Consider the following 22,361-nt stretch of genomic DNA (forward strand, 5'->3'; position numbering starts at 1 on the left):
GTATGTTCTTAAAATGTTGTCTTTGCTTCTCCCTCCCATGGGGTTTTGGAAGGGATTTCTCTGCAGCGCTATTGCCTCTGTATCCCTGAGGCTGAGTGTGGCACTGCGAAAACCAGCAGCAGTCCAGCAGGAATCCTTTGCTCCCCTTATGAGTGAGTGGATTCCAAGAGCTGAGCTGAGTGGCTTGTAGAAAAACATGGGAGCATGGTTGTAGAAAACACATGAAGATTATTTCCCTAACAGGAGGGATGAAGGTGAGAGCATCTCTAACATGCTTGCTATAGAAAACTTATCGTTCCACTACAGTGCACAGCTTCAGGCTTTAATACTGAGCTCTCTGAGCACTGGAATTTCTTCTGACCGTTCTTTTTCTGATAAAACACACACATAAGAAGTCACTATTGCTATCAACAGACCAGAGGTCTGTAGAAGCAAGATAGCTTGCTTTGTGCCAGGGGTTGCTCTCTTCCTGAAGTTTAGGCGGCACCAGGACCTGGTTATGCGCCAACAAACTTAGTACCTTGTATCTCCAAGCAAGCTGCACAGCCTGTTAGCATTGACAGCACTGCACCTCTTGACTTCAGATAGAAAACAACTGCCCTTCAAAACAACTACTCTGTCAGGTGGCCCATGTTGGCCATGCTGTTGCATTCCCTTGGCACGCTACTGTCTCCCAGTAAACTGTTTTGAAAATTGAAATGCTACTTAAGACGCTGTTCTACTATTTTAAATTTGAGGAGTATTTTTTTTCACTGCAGGCTTTTTGAAGATGAAATAGAAAAAGCCTGCAGTTAGATCCTTCACTGAAACTAGCTGTTTCAGTTTTTTTGAAGTCTGCTTTTGTTTAGAAACAGTGCCTGAGAACAAATTTGCACTGAGTCTTGAGACTTTCCTCATTTGAATTGCAAAAGCTTCTGAGGAGATGGAAGTGCAGATGACCAGTCTGAGCCAGGTGCTGACGGTCGTAGTATGCAATGTGGTAAAATGCAGCTCTAGGGCACCTTCTGCAGATGAAAAATGACATGGCCCTGTGTGTCACAGGGCTGAACCAGGATAAACTCTTTACTTGCTCAGATTTTCTTTCCTTGCTCTAAAGAGAGAGAGAGAAATAGCAGTTTGGCTTCTACCTACTGTGCCATGTTAGGTGTTTCTGTCTTCCAGCAACCAGCAGAAAGACAAGAAGCGCTCTCAGCTCTGTGTTCTGGCAGAGTAGCGCCTGTGCTTGAGCTACATCACATTAATTTAGCTATTACCTAGCAGGACAGAGCCGTGGTGTAAGTGTTTGCAAAACTACAGCTAAGGGGTTTATTCCCAGTTACCACTCAACTGCCCCCCTACCCAGTGAGTCATCCCCCCCCAAATTTTGCATGCTTGTGAAAAGAGGGGTTGTCTTCACAGAGTTAGCTGTGCCTTAAGCTCTTGGCTCTGGAGAACAGGGGAGCACAGCTACAGTACTGCATGCTTCCCAGTTCCTGGGCTTGGCCCCATGTGTAGTCATGACTGTAGTATGATTTGGGGGTATTAGGTACCGTTTTTCATCAGCCAGTATTTTGGTCAAGGTGCAGAGTGCCCTTATACCTGGAGGTGCTGTGTGGAGACTGGGAAAGAGAAGCTCAGCAGCGGGACTGCTGCTGAGCTGTTGAATCCTGGTGTAAATGGGAAGGGGAGATGCTAAAATGAAAATGAGAGCGTTTTTAACATTTCTTTTTCAATACTGTTTCCTCTGTGCTCAAACTGATAGATTCCCTCCATGGGAAGCCTGTATTTTCTCTGATATGTGAGGTGCTGCTGGAGACTGTCTCTAGTGAAATTATTCTTGTTCCCAGCAGTAGTTGGATGAGCGACTAATTTTTTTTTTTCACCAGAGCTTCAGCTCTTTTTTATGCTGAACTAAGCTTAGCAATAGTATTTATGGTGTAATTAGTAAAGGTGGCTTTTTTTTGTTCCTAGCTTTATTCCTTCACTGTTGTATGAAAATCTACCCACACTGTGTTCTCATGTATCTGGGTTTGGATGGAACAGTTTCCTTAAACTGAGTTTGGCTGTCTCTCTTCTGTCTCTCTGTAATGTAATGAATGTGTAACACTGGTAAAACAGGCTGCTATTGCACAGCCCTGCACTGAGCCAGCTGTTTACTATGTCACCTTGTGTGTCTTGTCCCCAGAGGATGAACTTATACTTCCAAAAGTCTAAAGTGCAAGTCTGAGATGACATCTTTCAAGCGTAGTGACACTGCTGCTCAGCATCTGAAGAAGCATCAGGAAAGCTGTAGAGAAAGTTCTTTCCACTTTTATCTATTGAAAAAGTTCAGGCTTGTATGCTGTAGTGTCTGTAAATGTATTTGGAGTAAATACTCATGCGCTTTTCTTGTATAGTGTTTCTGTCCTTGCCTTCTCTTCTGCTGTTAGTCTGGGGAAAGTGGAAGTGACTTCTAAGAAGTAATTTAAAATAAGAAATAAGAGTTTGTTGACAATGCAACAGGTGTTTTTAACAACCCTTGGCTCTTATCCTGTGCTTTCCAAGCACGTTCCCTCCTTAGTGCTCTATGAACTCTGTTATGTGTTGATCACAGTGGTGATGCACTTACCAAAATGCCTTTTAAGGTCTATCCAGGCATTCTTCTGCTTGGCTGGCAAGATTGCTGCTGCTAGAAAGCTGAAATACACTGCATGCTAGTCGGATAAAGCCCTAGCTCTCACTGGGTGGAGTGCCTCGGCTGCTCAGACTCGATGTGTTGGGCTTGGGCTTGTGTGAAGCTTGCAGAGCCAGTGGTCACCTAATATGTGTAAAGTTGTTCAGCAGGGAGTGTAACACTCCAGAGACCAGGTTGACTTCAGTCTGCCAAGGAAGAAATGGATAGCTTACAGTAAACCCAGCAGTTGGAGAGCTTTCCCAAAATCATGTGTTGCATTTGGGAAAACTCAGTGTGCCAGTTTGTGTTCCTTTATATTAAACTTCACTGTGGAGTTGAACCACCTGCCTGGAAAACTGAAGTCAGTCTCCAGCAGTCCTCTGAGTAAAATAGATAAATTTTGGGATGCTGTTGCCTCTTAATTTATGTCCCTGTAAAGTAAGCTGGAACATACTAGGCTTGATTTGGATGTGCAGCACCTAGGAAAAAAAAAGCTTTTTGAGCTGAGGAGCTGTGAAGTTGATTGAACGATTGAACCCCTCTTGCACTGTGGAAAGGCTCTGTGGCTCCCAACCTTTTTTTTCCCTTTGAACCATTAGATCAATATAATGCAAAAATGGAAAGAGAGACCTTTATATCCTGCCTGTGTTCCATGTAGAGATTTTTTGGGCAGAAAAGTAACTGTGAGAATCCCAGCCCCGTGTCTGTCCCGTGCAGTTTGTGGGGTGTTGTCTGCTATTGCTTAAGGAGTTGTTTCATAACCAGTTAATACTTCTGACCCTACTGTCTCACCAGTCTCGTGCCCTAACTCTATAGGGAGCTGTTGCAGAAGGATGATTTTAAGGAATTAAAGCAATTTTTGTGAACGTAGCGAACACAAGTTGCTTCAGGTAAAAAGAAAAAGCTTTGGCAGCTCCTCACGTACTCCTAAGCTTGTGCAGCTCTGCTGCCTTTGGTGTTCGTCCATGATGAATCCACAGAAGTGGGTGGTACAGGCCCATAAGAAGAAGGGAGTTCATGTTCACCCTGCAGAAGAAAGCTCTGTCACCCAGTGCAAGGAAGAAGGTGCGTGTTGTTCTAGTGGGAAGTCGGGGGAGATAATGCATCCAGTAGCTTCAGCGCCTGATCCTCTCTGGGATGTGGTGACACCCATACGATTGCAGTGCAGATTTACAGATGTAGTATAACAAGATATAGTATAACAGATAGGTGAGGAGAGTTGAGTGGAGCTAGCTTTCAAATCGCTTTGGTTGGACCAAGATGTTTCTCAGTTACCAACAGTGTTGTGCTATCTTCCTATGACTTGGATTGTAGGGCAAGAATTCTTAAAATCAACAGTTCTGTCTACTAATTATGCTTGAAGTGTCTCATTCATCCTGAATGAAGATGTTCAGCTTACTTCAGATGTATGCAAATGCTCCTGCCTGAACGCTTAGCAATGCGTGAATCCCTACAGTGAAACTTACTTTGACACTGGTGTTGTTATTAGCAGCCAAAAGAAATCTTTGGAAATGCAAGAGCTTCTTTATTTGATCTCTGGAGGGATTTCAGACGCACATCATGGTGCGGCTTAATGCTTCGCTTGTGTCCTGATCCAGCAGCAAGCTGTGGAGTAGGGAATCTTTGCTTGCATCTTCTGCTCTGCAGAGGCGCACTTGTCATGGGTGGATTTGGGTTGTGGTTTGTGGCCTGGGTGAGTTCTCCACGTCCCGAGAGCCCTGTTTCTTGCCTAGTGCTGGCCGCAAGCCTTTGGATCTCCTTGGCTTGTTTTGTGTTTTTACAATTGCAACCTGTTGTTCACTGATATAATTTCAGGGTAGTGACTTAGATAGAAGCATGTGAGTGTCGGTAACGAATTAGGGATGCAGCTTCAGTTGTCTTTGATGGACTGAGTGCTGATGTGCATGCATAGCTTGTGGGCAAGATAGTAATTTTCCAAATAAGCAAGAACAGGATGTCTGTGTGCAGTTGGTTGAAACGAGAGCCTTAAGTAAGAGGAAAAGAGGGGAATTGCTCTGGAAAAGTCAGCCCTGGTTTTCACTGTAGTTGCTCACTGTGCTTGCAAACTTTTTTTATTTGGGAAGCTGAAACAAAATCCATTTCCATTTTTGGAATTATGGAAGCATGGAGGTGAAAACAGACAACACTTTTGCTTCAAGAAGAAAGGCAAGTTCTGTGGTTTTTATTTTTTTTTTTTTTTTTGAGCAAGGTGCAGGCAAATGCACTTAAACTTCTGTGAGGAAACAGCAGGACAAGCTGAAGCAAAGTATTTCAGGGCTGTACACACATCTGTTTAAAAAAAAGAAAAGAGTTCACATTTATTTAGTAGTACCAGAGAAATGTTTGCTTGCAGTTGCTTTTAAGCAATACAGGTACATTTCTACAGTGTGGTTCTGGGTGCGGTGGTAGCAATAAGAGCACAAATCTTTCTCTGAACCTGTACTTGGAGATCTCTTAGCAGGGCAGCTCATGTTTTCTTCTCCGGGTTATTTCCAGCAGAAAGTGCAGTTTGCTAGAGAGATTGGATGGAGTTCAGTTTCTTGTTTGAGAGTTGTTTTTTTTTTTTCTTTTTTGATAAGGTTAATTTAAAGACAGCAGTGTGGCGTTGTAGTCTCGAAATTCATGTAGTGACACAGGATGTATACAGTAATTAAATACCCACAGCTGAAAAAGCAGTCTAGCAAATGTGCAGTGTGGCGATTCTTCAGCTGCTCAGCATGTGAATTTTTGAAATCATCTTTTCAGCCTCGACACTGCCCAATTCATAAAGATTCTGTAAAGCAGTGCTGAGATCAAGCCTTCCCCGTGCAGACAGCAGCAGCCCTGCTCGCACCTTCTCTGCTGTGCCTTGTGCCGAGCAGCAGATCAGCATTTTCTGAAAGCTGGTGTGTTGGCTGGGGTGGCTTAGCAGCTCTGATCTTAGCAGAGCGGTTACTGACAGCTTACCCTTCTGTTCATTTTTCCAGGAAGCGCGACGTGATGCAGAACATTATGCAAATCCTGGAGTCTGTCCAGTTGAAGTGGGAGCTGTTTCAGAGCTGGACAGACTTCTCCAGGCTACATCTCTCTAACAAACTGGCCATTTTTGGCATCGGTTACAACACACGCTGGAAGGAGGACATTCGCTACCACTACGCAGAGATCAGCTCGCAGGTGCCCCTTGGCAAACGGCTCCGGGAGTATTTCAACTCGGAGAAGCCAGAGGGCAGGGTTATCATGACCAGAGTACAGAAAATGAACTGGAAAAATGTTTACTACAAATTCCTAGAGATCACTATTAGTGAAGCAAGGTGCCTCGAGCTGCACATGGAGATTGACTGGATACCCATTGCTCACTCCAAGCCAACGGGAGGAAATATCGTTCAGTATTTATTACCAGGAGGCATCCCCAAAAGCCCGGGCTTGTATGCCATTGGGTATGAAGAGTGTCATGAGAAGCCCCACTCGCCTCTCATGGAGCACCGAGGCACCGATCCTGGCAATGAGACTCAAGGGGAGCTGGAAGTGCCATCACCGCAGGCATCTCTCCGGGTGGAGATGGAGTCTGCCCGTATTATCTACTGTTACCTTGGTATTGCTGAGGTCAGAACTCTCCAGCAGTGCCTGTTTTTACATTTTCAGGCAAACACCAAAACCTTCAGCAAAGAGTGGGTTGGGATCAATGCGTTTTTATCTCAGAACTGCATTGTAGAGCCCGGTGTCTCACCAAAATCCATCTACATCAAATTTGTGGAAGTGGAGAGGGATTTTCTTTCTGCTGGCTCTTTGGTAGAGTGCCTGGAAAAAGCCATTGGATACCCCTTAAAATTTAACAACTGAATCTCGTCCTTCATAAGGATTAGGGCTTCTGCCTGTTTCCATCTCACTACCGGACGTTTTCAGATCCTGTCTGTTCACAGCCGGGCAAGTAACACTTTCCACTTGAAATGCATTTCAGAGGGAAAGATGCTTGCGGGCAGTTTCAAAGAGCTCGCCCCAGGCGTGTGGGACAGCCGTCGACCAGCCGGCTCTGCACCGAGCAGCGCTGCGATGAGAGCCCTGTACATGAAATGACTGTAGGTACATTCCACATCGGACTGAGCGTACGCTTGGCGTTTCATACAAAAAGCTGTTTTTCCACTATGTCTCATTTTTACACATCCGTCTCTAAGTGTTATTACAGATCTGAATAAATAAGCAATAGATAATGGCAAGTTAAACCTTGAATCACATTAAATGAGACTGTTTTTCAAAGCCACCCTAGATACTATTGTATATAATTTAGAATTTCACATTTTTTCACCCATCAAGTGTTCTATCCAAACAGTGTTGCCTGCAAAGACTTTTGTTTCTGTGATGTATTCCACTTTACTAGTAGTGTTGCCATATCTGCTTTTATTTTATTTTTATTTTATTTTATTTTTAACATTAAAATAATTCCTGGGCTTTTTTTTTTTTTTTGAGTTCTATTTAGCCTCTGTGAGAATAACCTGGCAGCTGGGAAACGTTTTGTCAAACCATGCTTATGGATACAATCAAAGCTGTGAGAACTGGGGTGGGGGGAAAGGGGTGGGTGGGTCGGGGGGGCCGGGAGGAAGCATTTAAAGCCTTTTCAGAAGTGTTACTATATAAGCCCCATTACTTTGCTGGCTGGTGCTGGCATTTTGGTTTTTCTAAAGCTCATTGATCAGTGACGTTGTGACATACAATGAATGTGTCAGTCCTAATAAAATCAAGCAAATGCGCACGGACTCCTAGAGCTGTCTTTCTCCTCCTGGGGTTGGATCCATCTGCAGGGACACAGCTTTCCTGCCGGGGCTCTGAGCAGCACCCTGGAAATTTCCACTGGGGCTTCGTTCCAGAGGTCATCCCTGTTTCAGTTTTGGTTGTATTGTGTCCAGGGTCAGCAGCTATGGAGGATGGTGAGTGTGGCTGTGCTTGTTTTGTTACCAGCACGGGTGCCTGAGCATCCCTCTTGCCAGGCTTGGAGAGAAGGTTTGGGGAGAGGAGGGAGTGGAGGTGGCTTTATAGCCCTGGTTGGTGGCTGTGCCTCAAGGGATGTGGGACAGCAGTGCATCCCTTGGCGGAGCCGAGTTTCCTCCTTTGCCTTCAGCTTCTGCCTTCTGACCTCCCTCCTCCCCAGCTCTGGACATGTCTTCAGCTTGGGAACATTATCTGTGGAGTTGCAGCAGGGAAGATGAACAGCCTTTGGAAGTGCTCTGTGTCCCTTGGCACTGCTTCCCAGCCCCATCTAACCCCCACCATTTAGGAAACACGAGATGCCTTTGCCCCCATCGTTTTCCTCACACTCGATGTGGCTCTGCATGGGGAGGCTTCTCCTCACTGCTGCATGGCAGCATTTGAAAGACTCCTCTATGTTCAGTGGTGACTTTCCCTGACAATTTGGGACTGGAAAAAGCAAGTTAAGGTCAAAAAAGCTGCACATGCAGCTGGGTGCTGAGCATGGGGCTGGAGAAATGGGTGGAAATGGGGCTCTTCCACTTGGCATCCTCTGGCAGTGGGGATGGGTTGTGTGGGTTTAAGGCTTCTCAGGCTGTCTGGTGTGTGGCCTTACCTACCAGAGAGACTTTTTGTTTCTCCTGAAGTGTTGAGCGATGGAAGTGTGTGGGGAGGCTTTTTGGGGAGAAATAAGGGTTCTACCACCTGTTAGGGCCAGGATTAGCAGCGAAGCCTCTCCTGGTGCTGCTCCCAGCAGAGGGCATCTGGTGGCCGGGATCGCTGGTGTGCAGCCCCCGTCCTGCCCCTTCCCTGCTCTTCCCAATCCTCTTGCCGAGATCTGTTCCAGCCCGGGATGGATCCCCCAGTGGTCCCCAAAGCTTCGCCTGTCCCCAGGGCTGCGTCCTGCCATGCTCGAAGCTGGTTATGCTGCTGAGGGCGTCCGCTGATGTCCTTTGTTGGTTGGGGCCCACCAAGCTCCTTGCCTCCTGGGTTACCCACAGTCCTTGCTCTGGGAGGATGCACTGCGTCCACCTGCCCTGCAAACCCCCCTCCCCCCCATATGCTCCCAAATCCCTCTGGGACCTTGCCTCTGCTCCAGGCCCCATCCCTGCTCCTCACCCCAGCCGCAGGCAGGCCAAGGCCACGCAGCCCGGGTGCTCCCAGCGAGCTGGGGCTGCTTCCAGCCGGAGGGGCAAAACGTCCCTGTTCTGTCTTTTCAGGTTGGTTTTGAACTATGCTTTTTACCGCTTTTTGAGGATTAATGCGTCTGTTCAGGGGCCGCTGGGAGGAGGAAGAGCCCTGCGGGGCTCTGGGGTCCCCAGGGGAGCAGCAGCGTGACCCCTGGGGAGGTGACAAGCTTCCCCCCCCCCCGCAATAATGTCCTAATTAATTATTAATAACCCTCCTAATTAACAAATAACCGTGATTGGCTGCAATGGGGGGGGAGGTGGTTTGGACCCCCGGGGTGTGGGTGGGGAGAGGAGCCCCGCCCCCCGCCAAACCCCGCCCCCACCTGGGCCCCGCCCCAGACCCCCCCCCCCTACCCCCCCCCTCTGTCCCGGTCCCCCCCGCCCCGGCACCTGCTGCGGCTCCGGCTCCGGCCATGGGCGCGCTGCCGCCGGGCGCGCTGGCGCTGGCTGCGCTGCTGGGTGAGCGCCGCGGCACCGGGCGGGGAGCTGGGGGGCACCCGGCAGGGCTCCCGGGGGCTGGGGCCGCCGGGGAGGGGGGATCCCGGTAGGACCGGTGGGAAGCGGGGGGCACCGGGCACGGCGCGGGGCAGCCGGGGATGCCGCCGGGAGGAGCGGGGGGACAGCGGCAAAAGGCGGGGGAAGCAGCCGCTGGGACCTGCGGGGCGGGAGGGAACCGGGGACCGACGGGGGGAGCCCCAGGGGCACCCCCCCGGCTCCGCTCCGCGTTCCCGATCCCAAGCGGGAGGGGAGGCAGCTGCCGTTCTCTCGGTGCCCCCAGAGGGAAAAGAAAACGGGGCCGCGGAGTTACCCCGGGGCGGTGCAGAACCCCCAAAGTCCCGGACCCGAATCACCCCGACGGGACCAGGGTGCGGGGATGTGGATGTGCTGCTCCTGGCCTGCTCTCCCCTTCCCTGCTGACAACTTGCTCTCCTGCACAGCGCTGAGCAGAAAAAATCAATTAATTTTTTTTCCCATTATAAAACCTGCCGCCTCCCCCCTTGTTTACCGATGCCTCCAAGCTGGCCTGGATGTGCGAAGCGGAGAGGGTTTCAACCCCTCTCTGTCTATGGGCTTTTTTCCTTCTTATCTTCCCCCCCCATCCATTTCCATCCTTTTTTTTTTTTGTGATCTTAAGGGAAAGGTTGGAAGTGCTGGGTGTGCTTCAAAGGGAAACAGCCCTTCAAGTTGCTAGCAAAGGAAATGGCCCCCAAAACAATGGCAGTGGCTTGGCATGCTTGGGTGGCATTTCCTCCATGGCGGAACACTGTCTAGGGGTCCCCAGTCTCAGGAAACTGCTGTTTTTCTTTATTATTATTATTATTATTATTATTATTATTTCCATTAAAAAGCTATTAAAGGGTGCTGGGATGAGCCGCTGTGTTGTCTACAATGTAAATTTGCATAGGGTTGTGCCAGGTCGCCTGGACAAATTCATGCCAAAGTCTTGGGGCATGATGCTACAGGACCCAAATTACCCCATAGAATAGAAATGCGGTGAAAAGATGTTTAGGCACCAACTTGGTGGGTTCAGATGCTTTCAAACATCCCATCTTACTCTATGGGGTCCACATGGGATCATAGCAAAACTAGTGATGGGAGAAAAATGGGAAAGAAGAAAGAAAAACGAGGGATGATGCTTGGTGGTCCCATTGCTTATTCCTTGTCCCCATGTCGCCGGCTGAGCAGTGAAATTTGGGGCTGGGCACGTTGGGGGTTAAAGCTGGCTGCCCGTGTCTATCTATAGAAAAGTCACATTTTTTTCCTGATTTTGGCTCTACAGAGGATACGGCACTTTCTGCCCCTGGGTCGTGAGAAAAGCTGCTGTGGGTTTTCCCAACGGGCGCTGTTCCGCGGACCAGCAGCTTCTATCAGCCCATTTATAAATAGCCCAGAGCTGAGGGAGGGAAGAAAACCCCATGGCTGGGTGGGTGCAGGCTCGTTTCCTTGAAGGGCCATGCAAGGCAGTCTCTTGACCTTTCTTCAAGGCTCTTAGGGGCCATTTTTCCAGTCAGATTCCTGCTCAGCCACCGTTTCCGCTCTGGAGAAGCACGAGCCGAGCATATTAAACCCAAGCCGTCGTCTCTCGGTTTAATTTCTGTCTCGGTTTCACATGGCCAGATCGCCTTAATCCTATAGAGTGAGGGCATCAAACGCAATCCGTCTTCAGCCCATTAATTCCCAAGTGGTTAATAGCTTATAGCGTCCGGCTGGGCACTACAGTTTTGGGGAGGATGCTTTTTGCAAGAGGATTTGGGGAGTGGGGGGTGGAGGGGGCATTTTGGGCTGAAATGGTAGGATTTAGCCAGTGGGGGGAGAGGGGGGTGAGGGGGAGAGGGCAGCTCAGTGTTTCATACAGGTGCTGCAGTTTGCCAATGAGGTTGTGCAATCACTGCTAGAGGTGTTCAGGGATTTAAAGGCTTTTTCTGAAGGAAAAAAACTGGCAGATGGGCTGAAGCAGAGGGAAGCCCTCCCCAGGCAGATGCTTAGCTCAAGGCAGTTGGATAAAAACCTGAGTTTTTCATCCCAAACAGCAGCCGGATGGCCCTCAGGGACGGCAGCAGGCGAGTGCCCCAGGCACCCATGCCGATATGCATATACACACCCCGAGCAGCTTAATTTTTTCTATCTGTTTAAAGCATTAGAGGATTTGCAGTGGCAAGGTGGCTAAATCTGGAGCTGATGCCAGCAGCAGCACCCGCGTGCCAAAGGGTTCGGTCCTGGTCCCCAGGGAGCTGACCTCTGGTGCTGCATCCCCGGCCTGAGCTCAAGCATCTGCTATTCCAGCACTTTTGGGGGCGATTCCTCCTGCACGAGGGGCTGTGGGTCAGTTCTACAACGAAAAAAAAAAAAAGTGATTTTGGAAGCAAGCATCCTCCAGAAAGACAACATCTGTGTTTTGATAGCGTCGCTTCTCCCCAGCGTTCTGGGGGTGATGATGGAGCTGCAATCTCAGATCTCCGTTGCTGAAGGATGACAGAGAAATGCTGCGGCCACAGATTGCTGTTGAATTGGTTGTCACTAGGTTTCAGCGTTAATGCATGCTTGTAACAGCAAAGGGAGCTTGGTCTGGGGTAAGCGCCAGTGGATTTGCTGTGTTTTAGATGTTTCCACATGTACGGGTACTAACCAGCAACAGGGAGGATAAGAACCACTGGAAAAAGGTGTCTGCTGAGCTTTGCCACTGATTCCCAGTGGGACTGGGAAAACATGGCTTGGGCTGGCTACACTGGGACAACTTCAGGCTGGTCCTGCAGCCTGCTTTTGAAATAACAGCTCAATGACATAGGAGCTCAGTGCAGAAGTGTTTGCTCATGGCCATGGTAACCCTGTGAGTAATTATATGCGTATTTGTTGCTATCTCTGATCTTGGAAAGATTTCGGGGCTTTATCTTGAGGCAAAATTGATGGGAAGCCTGTGGCCGGGGCCGAGCATCTTGCTGTTCACTCCCTCTTGAGCCAATGTTGGTGCCCGGTTGCTGCTCAGCCCCAAGAACTTGGCTTTCTACCTTAACCTTGCCTGTTGTGCATAGCTTTCGCTGTGCTTTACCTGGGCCATAAAGATGTTGATGGGCTGAAAATCCCGAATTTTCATGGGGTGAAGAGTGCAGATGTTGGGGGTGATTAGCTTCCAAATCACTGCTTTTCACTCCCAACCTGCTCTGACCCTTTGGCTTCCCATTTCTGACCTTAAATCAAAAATGTGAAACCACTTGTGTGACTTGGGCTCGTCTGAGTAGTTAATGAACCATCCTCTGTATTTTATGTTAACTTCTTTTAATTTAATTTTTTTTTTTGCGATGCTACTTGCGTTCAGGTGTCCTGCGCTGCTGTCTCCATCGTGTTTTCCCCCCTGGGTAGGACTTAAGGTTTTATGTTCTTAGGTTGGGTTTAGCTATTTTTAAGCGCTGAGGTGTCTGCCCTCGCCCAGCCAGGGCTGATTTCTCCTGCCTTTCCTTGGCCAAACTGACCCAAGTAGGGGACTGGGGGTGGGGTGGGGGTGGGGTGGTGGGTGGGGTGTGTGTGTGTTAGGACTTTGAATTTGGGGGGGGGAGCCTGTGTTATCAGCCGGCACAGGGCTTCCTGCCTGGGGCCGCAAGGCGCCCTCAGGAAGCCGCGCTGAAGCCTTGCTGGGGGAAGAGCGGATGAATGCAGGAGGCTAAAAATACCCCCAGGCGCCTTGTTTTCATCTTCCTGCCCTGGAAAAAAATCCTGAAGAAGTTTGTGTGCACGTTGGGGGGGAGGCGGGGGGCGGGGGGGGATAAGGAGAGAAAGGGGGCTGTGAGAGCAGGGGCTGAGCTTGGGTGTGAGTTAATTTGTGGGTTAAACCCATCCAGGCTGTGCACTGATGCCCAAATCCCCAAGTTAGCTGCAAAATTTGCCCCAAATCCCCCCACAGGCCAGGAGCAGTAAAGCCCCCCACCCCACCCCCATTTTTTCAGGGTGAGGACAGTGGAATGGGGACAGCCAGTGACATGGGGATGGGGCAGCCGTGCTGGGGTCACCCATGGCATTTAATTCTCAGCCCTGGAGGGAACCCAATGCAAACTGTTTCCAGGCACCCGACCTCGCCTGAGCAGATTATTTTCCAGCTGATCCTTTTCAGAGCAAAGCTGGGAAATAATCCCACCCCCCGCAAGCCAGGCACCCCCCTTCCCTGATCTGTGGCACCCACTCTGATCCCCCCTGCTCCTGACTTTATTTTTGAGGGAATTGATGCTGGGGAGGATACTTCGGTGGGGGCATTGACACCCTCACAGCCCCGTGGATGACACTGGGTTGGGGGGGGGGAGGGGGGAGCACAGAAGGCCACACAGCAGTTATCCTGGTTTAGCACTTGTGGGGGTGGCAAAGGACCTGGGAGGGTGCGAAATGATGCGGGGGTGCTGGCTGGGTGCCTGCACTGAAGCAGGTGCTATATGGGTTTCCCCCATAAAAAATGAAATCGCCCAGGGGCAGGAGGTAGCACCAGCCCCAGGGCTGCATGGCATCCTGTGGGCTCCTCCAAAAGCATTTGGGGAGCTTGGAGATTTGTCCCTGACGCACCCGGCAGCCTGGGGCAGATGCTTTCCCATGCTTGTTTCGTGGGGGGAAGTGGCCGTGGGAGGGGAAGGCTTTGTCCTGCATCCTCCGGCTGGCCGGAAAGCCCTTCCCATGGCGGGGAAGGAGGAAAAATTTCCTCCTGGCCCAGTCTCCAGGCGATAACATGCTTCTTCTTTCCTTTTCTTTGGAACAGGGTGTTTTTCTAACAATTGGTGGGGTTGTTATTTTTTTTTTTCCTTTTTTTTTTTTTTTTTTTTGGTAAAACTGGCACCTGGTGTTGAGTCATGTCCCGTTTTCCTGCTGGGCAGGTGTCTGCTCGGCTGTGCTGGAGGTGCACGTGGGGACAGGCTCCGTCTTCTCCGTGGAGGGGCAGGGAGTGGTGCTGCCTGCCTGGTACACCAGCCGCTCACAGAAAAAGCCCTATGTCACCTGGCTGCTGGATAAGGCTGATGCTGACCCCTTCCAGGTGACTGGGGGGACAGAGTGGGGAGGTGCCTATGGTGCCTTCAACATGGGGGATGCTTGTGTTGCCCACAATGTGGGGGGGGGTGCCCACAGTGGGGAGGTGCCCACAATGGAGAGATGTCCATGGCACCCACGATGGTCATGGAGCCCACAGGGAGGGATGCCCATGCTGGGGAGTTGCCCGTGATGGAGAGATGCTTGGGGTGCCCATGATGGGAAGGTTCCTATGGTGGGAGGATGCTCCTGGTGCCCACAATGGGGATGTGCCTATGGTGCCCGTGGTAAGGAGGTGCCTATGGTGGTAGGCTGCTCATGGTGCCCGTGGTGGGGATGTGTCCTTGGTTTCCATGCTGTGGATGCTCAGGGTGGGTGAGGATGGAGGTAGCTCACGCGACTGCTGCTGCTCCCCAAAATGTGGGGTTTGGAGGGGTTTCCCCTCCTGCAGTGCCATCCGGACATGTCCGAGCAGGAGTTTTCTCTGTGCAGATCCTAACATACCTGGATGGGGTGGTGAAGGTGGAGGAGACAGAGCTGAAGCCCCGCGTGGGGTTCCTGTACCCTGTCCTCACCCACAACATCTCAGTTTTCATCAACTCCACACGGGAGCGTGACTCAGGCCAGTATATGTGCACTGTCAACGTGGTGGATGATGCCACCAGCACGGGCAAGAACGTGGCCGTCATCAACCTCACGGTGCTGGGTAAGGGCCTGCAGGGCACCCCGCTCCCCTGTGCCCCCCTGTGGCCCCGGGGCCAGGACTAATGTAGTGCCTGCAGTGCCGCCAGCCCCCCCCGCCTGCCAGCTTCGGGGCAGCCCCGCGGTGGGGGCCAACGTGACGCTGAGCTGTGCCTCTGAGAAGGGCAAGCCCTCACCCGCCTACCAGTGGCAGCGCATGGCGCCCACCCTGCAGGTCTTCTTCCCCCCTGCCCAGGGTAAGGTGGGGCTGGGGGTGGGGGGAAGCTTTGGAGGGGGGGAGAGGTGGAGGGGCTGGGGTCGTCCCCTGAATTCTGCCTGCTCCCAGCCTTGCTGTGCAAAGGGGGGAGGAGAGTGAGCATCCCCGTAACCTCGCCCCCTGCTGCTATCCCTGCTGGACCGAGGTGGGTGTGGGGCAGGGGGGTAGCCATGGGGCAGCACCCCAATTCCTCCCCTGCAGACCGGGCTAGGGGCACCCTCAAGCTGACGAACCTCTCGCTGGACATGTCGGGCCTCTACAAATGTGTGGCTGAGAACCAAGCAGGCTCAGCTGAGTGCCGCATCATCCTGGAGGTGCACTCAAGTGAGTACGTGTCCTCAGGACTGGGGAGGGGGGCGCGATCCTCGCAGCGAGGTGAGGGAGGGGTAAAACTGCCCCTGCCACTTCTCTCCCCGCAGCCAGGGAGGGGGCCATCATCGCTGGTGCCGTGCTGGGTTCCCTGGGTGCTCTAGCTACTGTCGCCTTCTTTGCCCGCCGGCTTGTCGGCTACCGGAGGAAGAAACGTGACGGCCAGGAGGAGGCAGCCAACGAGATCAAGTGAGGGCAGCCCCCACACACCCCTACCCCCCTCCCCGGGACAGAGGTTCAACAAGTTATTGCTGCGTCTCGGAATTAATGAAGGGAGGAGATTTCTGGTCATCATTAGATTTCAGAGTTAACGAGGATATTTTCCACCTCTGTTCCCCCTCCCTACTGGGTGAATCCCTCTTTCTGGCCCCTGCATGGGGGGGGCTCCTGCAGCTCATCAGGTCTGAGTTCTTTTGTTGCTTTGGGGGCTGGGGGGTGTCAGCCAAAAATACAGGTGATTTTGGGAGTGCGTGGTGGGGAGCAGCCGGATTTCCAGCAGGTGTTGCCATTCTCTCCTCTGTCCACAGGGAAGATGCCGTGGCCCCCAAAACCCCCTCCTGGACACGGACCCCCCCCGCAGATGCCATCTCCAAGACCAGCACCTTGTCTTCCATTGCGGGTGCCCGGGACAGACCCTATGGGGCCTCACCCCTCTCCGACACTGCCTCTGTCCTCACAGCTGCTGGCAGCTACCGGGGACCCCACCGGGCTGGGGGATGCCCCCCTCCCACCAACGGGGCCCCCTGGCACCCCCCGCAGCCCCCTGCCACTCCAGGGGGGCTGCCCCCTTCCAGCCTGGCACGGGCAGGTGCCATCCCTGTCATGGTGCCAGCACAGAGCCGGGCTGGCTCCTTGGTGTGACCCCCGAATAATGGGATGTCCCCCTCTGACATCTCACCCTGCCCACTTTTGGGGGCTTTTTTCCACTTTTTTTTTTTTTTTTAAGACACCTGGAGCAGCTGGACTTGTCCTGCGGTTGTTTAATGGGTGTGGGAGGTGCCCGCGCTCCGGGTTTTGGTGGCCCGAGACTCCCCGCCGATGCCAGCACCCCGAAACAGCCCCAACTGGAGGAGGGGTCCTCTTATTTTTTTTTTTTTTTTTAATGTATCAGTGGTAATGGGGCATTTTTCATAAACGAACATTAAAGGTGTTGGGAGGCGGGGGGGGTGGAGGTGGCTATGGGGGGAGGTGGGAGGAGCACTTTTTTTAGATTTTTTTTTTTTTTTTTGATTAAAATGCTTTGGGCTGATTTTGTGAGGATGCGGTGGGTTGTTGGCCCCATGTCACACCAGGCAGCCAGGGCCTTTGGGGTCATGCTGACGGTGTGTGTTAGTGCACCACTTGACCTGCTGTCCCTCGCTGTGATGTCACAGCTTGCCATGTCTGCATCACACCTGCCGTGACCGGTGGTGTGATGCCTTGGTGGGGCGTGTGGCATCACAGCGTTCAACTCTTGCCTGTGTGACTTCAAGCCGGCTGTCACGGGTCCATCAGTGATGTCACACATGCCTGCATGATGTCACACCCAGCATCATACATCCAGTTGTGACATCAGACACACCTGTATGATGTCACTCCAGCCACCACATGTCCTGTGGTGATGTCACAGCACCCACCGAGGGCTGCAGAGTATCACCAGAGCCAGCTCTCGTCCCCCAGGAGTGCCACGCACACTTGTGTGATATCATGCCGGCCATCACATGTCCACCAGTGATGTCACACATGCCTGTCTGATGTCACACAATGTCACACATTGCGTGCTTGCCAGTGACATCATGCGTGCAGGTATGACATCACACCAGACATCGCGGTTCGACTGGGTACCCCACCCCACCCACCTGTGGCTGTCACAGCTCCACCAGCATGACCTCACTCCCCCATCGGATGATGTCTCTCCCGGCGCCGTGATGTCCCCATGGTGGCAAGGACAGCCCGGCCTCTGGCAGGGACCTTTATTGGGGCAGGGGCGAGGGGGGGCCCCGGCTGCGGGGGCCCAGGGGATGCATGCGGGGTCAGGGCAAAGCGGGGGCTCCTGCGCCTTGACGACTGAGGGGGCTCGGCAGGGCAGCTCCGGTGGGCCCTGCAAGCAAGAAGAGAGCAGAGCAGTCAGACTGCATGCACGGCCCTGCCTGTACCTGCACCCTGCACCTGCACCCTGCTCAAGCCCTGCTCCTGCATCCAGCTGCTGCGTCCTGCACCTCCTCCATGTCCTGCCTGCACCCTGTCCTTGCACCTTCTCCCTGTCCTCCACTGCCCCTGCTCCTACCTGTCCCCTGCCCTGTCCAGGCAGCTGGGGCACCAGGGTGACCTTTGGGTTTGGGGAGCAGAGATACCCAGCCTGGGCACCTTTTTTCCAAGGACCTCAGTGGGGAGTGGGAGCTGAACCCAACTCACTGTGGGCTGGAGCTGACACGGGAAGAGACCCTGCTCAGGTGACTCAGAGAGGCAGTCCTAATGAGCCTTGTGGCCTTAACAAGCTTTGCAGCACTGGCAATCGGCAGCTGCATCTCTGCTGCATCCTCACTGAATTTTCACTGCAGTTCCATTGCACCCCCACCACATGCCCATCTCATCCCAAGTCCATGCCCCACTGCATTGTCATTGAATTCCAATTACATCCCTGCTACAGCCCCTCCTGCATCTCAGCTGCATCTGCACTCCAGTGCCCTGCATGGAGCTGGGGCAGCAGCAGGATGGCACAGCTGCCAACCCCAAAGCAGTGTTCGGGGGTTGGGACTGTTCCCTGCACCCCCGGCACCCCCAGCATCCCCAGCCCCACAGCCCTGGTACCGTGGGCGCTTTTAAATTTCCCTTTTCCTGCCAGGAGACTGTGACACAGGCTTTTAAAAATAGCATGTGCTGAGGCGAGGCGTTTGGGGTGGTGTTGCTAAGGGAGAAATTCAATTCAAATCTAGGGCTTTGCCTTCCCCGCCGTTCCTATGCTAACTACTACGGCGCACCCGCAAAATTAGGGCAAGGCAGGGCTGCCTGAATACCTCCTGCTTGCTTTTTGACTCCTGGAATAAGAAAAACCCTTCTCCAGCCCAAGTGGTCCAGCAGGAGCTGGGATGGGGAAGGCTACTTGAAGAATCCCTGCTTTAAGAGTAAGGAACATCAGGGGGTACCTAGTCACCATTGCGGAGGTCTCCACCACGGGTGCTGTTGGCGCACTCAGCATCCTTGGTTTTCCGGTCCATCTCCCCCTCCTTGATCTTCTTGCGGGTCATGTGGCCACGAAAGCTGGCCTGGATCTTGGCCGCCGCCGCGTTGGCGTCGGGGTCGTCCAGGGGGATGTCCAGGATGTCCTCGTCCAGCTTTGTGCAGGCTCCCTCCTGCTGACAGCGAGGGGGCAGTTACGGGGTGGGGTCCCTGCTTTGCCCCATATGAGGAGCTCCTAAACCTGGTCTTTTGCTAAAAAAAAATCAAGGTCCTCAGGGGACTCATGGTGCATGCAAGCAACAGAGCATGGTTCCAGTGTCAGAAAGATACTTTAACCCTGCTCTTTCCCATCACTACCCTCCAATACCACCCTGCCACAAACACCATCTAGACCAATGCACTGCTAGGGCCAGATCCTGGTCCCGAGTGCTTCAATACCAGGAGGGGCCATCCGGGGGAACAGAGGGAGGTTTTGGGGGGGGTCATCACTTTCACCCTGCTTTGCTCCTGCTGACTGCCCAGTCTTTTTAACCAGAAGTGCTGCAAAATGCTGAAAATCAATGGGAAAATTGGGAAGGAGTGGTGGTGGCGAAATAATCACATTTATACCCTGTTGAAAATGCACAACCTGTGCATTGCATCCTGACCCCAAAGCATGTCTCCTTATGCAATGCCCCCCCCATATAACGCCCTACAGCCCAGCCCCCTCCTGCCACTGCAGTTGGAGTGGTCGACCCCCATTAAAGTTATCACTGCTGAGCAGTGGAAACAGGTGAAAAACTGGGGAGTGAAAAAAAAAAAAAAAAAAAGCACATAGCATTCAAACAGGACCAGAGGGGGCTGGCATTGGGCACCCCACTGCCACTGCATCCTTCACATCACCACCCCTGTTTGCTTTAAAGGACTTTTTGAAGAGTTTTTTTGGTTCTTTGCAAGCTGCATGTTTGGGCTGGGGGTATGGCAGCCGTGGCTCATCCCGCCCACGAGAGAAAGCGCCCAGGACTGATTCATGCAAAAGTGTGCACCCTGGCCAGGTGTGTGTGTGTGTGTGTTCCTTTTCTCACACGGGCTCTGTGGGAGCACTGGGGATGCATGGGACACTAAAGCCCTGCACTGCCTTAGAGGTGACACGATGTCACTGCAAAGTGGCACAGGAGGCACTGAGGTTTGTTGAACTGATGGAAAGGGGGACAGGAGCTTAAGTGGCAGGTCCAGGGTGGAAATGTGATAGTCAGGGTGGAAATGTTATAGGCGGGGGGGAAATCCTATACCTGCAGGGGAAATCCTATATCTGGGGTGGGGGGGTGGGGTGGGGGATTTGTATAGCCATGGTGAAATCCTATATCCAGGGTGGGCTTTGTTGGGGGAAATCCCATATCCAGGGTGGGCTTTATCGGGGGAAAATCCCATATCCAGGGCTTTGCCACCCCAGATGCAGCCAGAAGTGCTCTAATGCCAGCTGGGGCAAAAGGGTTTTTTAAAAAAAAAGGAGAGAAAAGGGGGAAAAGGCAGGAAATTAAAAAAAAAAAAGGGATGAAAAGGGGAAAAAACATATGTTCATTCTGCTGGATCTGCTCTCTGAGCTGTCTGGTGACTGGGTGGCAATGGGGGCTCACCCTGGGGTGAGGCTGGAGGGTGCAGCACTGCGATCCCCTCTGTGAGCAGGAGGAAGCACCAGATTCTCTCTTGGCTGTAAGAAACCTTCACTGCCTCCTGGAGAGGCTTTTGGGGGGACGTAATGCTGGAGAAGAGCAGAAAGAGGGGTCTGCCTGCTGGGTCTGGGGAAAGGGGGGAGTTTCCTGCCCTGCCCCATTGGGATGCCATGCAAAACTGGCTGGAAAAGGGATATTTGGAGTGCTTTCCTCCGAGCCCCGGCAGCACCCATGGGAGCAGCAGGGATCTTGGGGTGCAAGGCTTTGCAGCAGATCTTGGGGAGGGAATGGAGTTGGTTTGGCTCCTGGGTGCTGCACCCACAGTCCTGCAGCATCGTCCCCCACAACAGCACAACTCCCCCCCCCCCCATCCCTGCCACCATGCCTTGCACAAAAACAGGAGAAAAAAAAAAAAAAAAAAAAGTAATTAAAACCAGAAAGCCGGAGGGCGCGAGGTACATACGTTGCAGCAGTCCATGGTGATGAGGGGCTCACGCAGGGGCTCGCTCTCCCGGCGCAGGTGGCAAGTTGAGTGGAGCTGCTTGCCTACGTAATGCGCTTCCTCGGGGCGAGCCTATCAGCCCACCTCCCCGCCAGCACTGCTGCTCCTGCCAGGCTTGGGCTTTAGTTTTTTAATTTTTTTCCCCCTTCTCTCTCCCTCTCTCTCTCTCTCTTTCTCTCGCTGCCTCCTCCAATTTCTCTTGCAGCAACTCCCCTCGCCTCCAACTCCCTCCTAATGCTTAAAGGAGCCGTCAGCCTGCGCTGGGGCTTCATGCAATATAAATCCAGCAGTACAGAGGATGCTATCAAATATTTAATGGGATGGGCTCTGTGCCTATGGCATGGGGCTTTGGGGCTTGTAATAGGGCAGGGGGCTGTGCTTTGTGCTCAGCGGGGCTGATTTAACAGGGTTGTGCCTGAATTTGCGCTGATTTGGGGAGGGGTTGCACCAGGGTCATGCACACATAGCTGAACTTGCAGCAAGTGGGGGTGATGTGACTGCTTGGGGGTGATACTTAGCTCCTACACTGGGGGCTTTGCCCCCAGGTTTGCTTTTGTGGGAGCAGAGGGAAACCTTTCCGCACCAGCTCTGACCTACTTAGAGCTCAAACCCAAAGGAGGGCCAAGGATGAAGATGGTGAGGCCGGGTAAGCACACGGGGCATGCCTGCAGCAGCATCTGCTTCCCAAGTTTGGGATGTTTTCTATCAAAACATCCAAGCCCAGCCACTTTCCCAGCCCTTGGGGGCAGTGCGCAGACCCCTCAGACCACACCAAGATGGGGGACCCACAGGGCACCTTAGGGGGTGCAGCCTGCAGCCCCCTGCATCACCCACCTCACATGCCTCAAATCCATTTTGGGGTTGCTAAGTAACCACTAGACTTGCCAGTGGGCTCCATGCACTGGTGTTTGCTCCAACCAGCCCCCAAAACACGCTGAGCCCCTTCCCCCCCCCCCGACATGGACAGGGACCCCTGGGCAGGCTGGTTTGTGGGGCTGCACCTGCTGTCCCCCACCACCAGCTCAGGGGTCTGGTGGCACCGACCTGCCTCTTTGATGGCATCACCAGTACCCCTGTTCACCGCCAAGGTGGTCATCATCCCTGATCCGTTGTCATCACCGTCCCCATTCCTATCACTGTCACAGTCCTCACTGCTGCTACTGCCACCATCCCCATCTCCGTTGCTGTCCCCATCCCCTCCCTTTATCCCTTTCTTTATCAGTACCACTGATCCCATCCCTCTCATCATGCCCACCCATGTCCCCATTCCCATCCCTGTTCCCACTCCCCATCCCTGACATCATTCCCCTCTATGCCCCCATGCCCAACCTTAACACCATCATTATCCCTGTCCCCCTCCCGATCCTTGTCCCTATCACCATCCCCGTTCCTGATCCCATCCCCATCCTCATTTCCGTCATTGTCTTTGTCCCTGTCCCCCTCCCCGTCCCTCACCCCATCC

The 22,361-nt window shown here is 52.6% G+C and overlaps 3 protein-coding genes across 9 annotated transcripts in view; 2 read left to right on the forward strand and 1 right to left on the reverse strand.

The window, feature by feature from the left end:
• The window catches only part of MSANTD2 (Myb/SANT DNA binding domain containing 2), a 29,835-nt gene extending 22,479 nt beyond the window's left edge, over positions 1 to 7,356 (forward strand). For 6 of the 7 annotated variants that reach the window (XM_068659057.1, XM_068659058.1, XM_068659059.1 and 3 more), the window contains one exon: positions 5,599 to 7,356. In XM_068659057.1, coding sequence (XP_068515158.1) covers positions 5,599 to 6,451 — 853 coding nt within the window. In that variant the 3' untranslated portion in view covers positions 6,452 to 7,356. The remainder of the gene's footprint in view (positions 1 to 5,598) is intronic. The other variant, XM_068659063.1, reaches the window with a different exon arrangement.
• Positions 7,357 to 9,114: 1,758 nt separating this feature from the next.
• Positions 9,115 to 16,745, forward strand: ESAM (endothelial cell adhesion molecule). The gene is made up of 7 exons (XM_068659235.1): positions 9,115 to 9,219; positions 14,109 to 14,266; positions 14,752 to 14,965; positions 15,042 to 15,197; positions 15,419 to 15,541; positions 15,637 to 15,775; positions 16,114 to 16,745. The coding sequence occupies exons 1-7, from the start codon at positions 9,174 to 9,176 to the stop codon at positions 16,445 to 16,447; spliced, it is 1,170 nt and encodes a 389-aa protein (XP_068515336.1). The 5' UTR covers positions 9,115 to 9,173; the 3' UTR covers positions 16,448 to 16,745.
• A 778-nt stretch (positions 16,746 to 17,523) lies between these two features.
• NRGN (neurogranin) lies at positions 17,524 to 21,114 on the reverse strand. The gene is made up of 3 exons (XM_068659236.1): positions 20,861 to 21,114; positions 18,712 to 18,918; positions 17,524 to 17,666 (listed from the first exon to the last, which is right to left on the reverse strand). The coding sequence occupies exons 1-2, from the start codon at positions 20,873 to 20,875 to the stop codon at positions 18,712 to 18,714; spliced, it is 222 nt and encodes a 73-aa protein (XP_068515337.1). The 5' UTR covers positions 20,876 to 21,114; the 3' UTR covers positions 17,524 to 17,666.
• Between the last annotated feature and the right edge of the window lie 1,247 nt (positions 21,115 to 22,361).

This window comes from Anas acuta, chromosome 23, assembly GCF_963932015.1.
Source record: "Anas acuta chromosome 23, bAnaAcu1.1, whole genome shotgun sequence".
NCBI lineage: Eukaryota > Metazoa > Chordata > Aves > Anseriformes > Anatidae > Anas > Anas acuta.